We start from the raw sequence: 1,966 nt of genomic DNA on the forward strand, positions 1-1,966 counted from the left end.
AAACAAAGCTTTTTGAATCAAATGAAAGTCAATTGCATTCCACAATGCTAATTGAGTCAAATGACGGTCAAACACATTCAACGAAGCTAATTGAGTCAAATGAAAGTTAAACACATTCAAACAAAGCTTTTTGAATCAAATGAAAGTCAAATGCATTCAACAAATCCAATTGAGTCAAATGAAAGTCAAACACATTCAAACAAAGCTTCTTGATTCAAATGAAAGTCAAATGCATTCAACAAGGCTAATTGAGTCAAATGAAAATCAAACACTTTCAACAAAGGGATTAGAATCAAATGAAAGTCAAATACATTCAATCAAAGCTTTTTGAATCAAATGAAAGTCAATTGCATTCCACAATGCTAATTAAGTCAAATGAAAATCAAACACATTCAACAAAGCTAATTGAGTCAAATGAAAGTCAAACACATTAAACAAAGCTAATTGCGTCAAATGAAAGTCAAACACATTCAAACAAAGCTTTTTGATTCATATGAATGTCAAATTCATTCAACAAAGCTAATTGAGTTAAATGAAAGTCAAACACTTTCAACAAAGCTTTTAAAATCAAATGAAACTCAAATACATTCAAACAAAGCTTTTTGAATCAAACGAAAATCAAATGAATTCAACAAAGCTAATTGAGTCAAATGAAAGTCAAACACTTTCATCAAAGCTTTTAGAATCAAATGAAAGTCAAATACATTCAAACAAAGCTTTTTGAATCAAATGAAAGTCAATTGCATTCCACAATTCTAATTGAGTCAAATGAAAGTCAAACACATTCAACGAAGCTAATTGAGTCAAATGAAAGTCAAACACATTCAAACAAAGCTTTTTGAATCAAATGAAAGTCAAATGCATTCAACAAAGCCAATTGAGTTAAATGAAAGTCAAACACATTCAAACATTGCTTCTTAATTCAAATGAAAGTCAAATGCATTCAACAAAGCTAATTGAGTCAAATGAAAGTCAAACACATTTGGACTCAGGCTGACAAAGTGGACTGGAAAAGATTGATTTGCAACAACAGGGCCTCCCCTAGAAGCCTTTTTGTTACTTGGCTGGCTCTTTGGAATAGAATGGTCACTAAGGACAGAATTATTTCTTGGAGTATTCCCTGTGATCCTTTATGTTTTTTCTGCTCTGGTGCTAGTGAATCTGTCCCTCACTTGTTCTTTAAATGCTCTTACTCTTCTGGAATCTGGAACAGGATTCTGCAGCAATTGGGGTTTTGTAGAACTGCTCAAACATTTCAGGTTGAGGTCCAATGGGTTTTGCAGCACAGTAGGAGATCAAATGCCAAAGGCAGGCTGCTTCTGATGTGTTTTGCTGAAGCAGTTCATTGTATTTGGATTCAGAGGAACACCTTGATGTTTACAGGAGATTATAAGCCTGTAGATGTTTCTATTAGAGACATTATCTTTGCTGTAGCTTGTAGGTGTAATGAGGCTGACAGGAAACTGCTTTATATGTAATTTGATCCTTGCTGGTTGGCCTGTTTGTTTTGTTCTGCCTTGCTGTCTAGTCCTCTGCAGGTCCTGCAGATGAGTCTAGGGAAGGTCTGAGTCTTGGTGGGGTTTAGGTTATGTTCCTTGGCTTTTGGTGCACCCTTCCTAGAAGGTGGTACCATAGCTTTAGGAACTGCTGGGGTTAGTTTGGGTGGTTTTCAGCTTGTGTAGTTTGGGGGAAACAACTTAGCTTTTGTAAGTTGTTTGCTCTCTCCTTTTGGTAATAAAATCTTTATTTGCCAAAAAAAAAAAAAAAAAAAAAAAAAAAAAAAAAAGTCAAACACATTCAAACAATGCTTTTTGAATCAAATGAAAGTAAAATGCATTCAACAAAGCTAATTGAGTCAAATGAAAGTCAAACACTTTCAACAAAGCTAATTGAGTCAAATGAAAGTCAAACACATTCAAACAAAGCTTTTTGATTCAAATGAAAGTCAAATGCAATCAAAAAAGCT

General features: G+C 33.9%; 1 protein-coding gene across 1 annotated transcript; it reads left to right on the forward strand.

Annotated features, from left to right (window-relative positions):
• The first annotated feature begins 1,082 nt into the window (after positions 1-1,082).
• Positions 1,083-1,478, forward strand: LOC145594196 (uncharacterized). The gene has a single exon (XM_081650531.1). It carries the CDS (start codon positions 1,083-1,085, stop codon positions 1,476-1,478), a length of 396 nt encoding a protein of 131 aa, XP_081506657.1.
• Positions 1,479-1,966: the final 488 nt, after the last annotated feature.

Source organism: Chenopodium album, chromosome 19 (assembly GCF_948465745.1).
Source record: "Chenopodium album chromosome 19, dcCheAlbu1.1, whole genome shotgun sequence".
In the NCBI taxonomy this organism is placed as follows: domain Eukaryota; kingdom Viridiplantae; phylum Streptophyta; class Magnoliopsida; order Caryophyllales; family Amaranthaceae; genus Chenopodium; species Chenopodium album.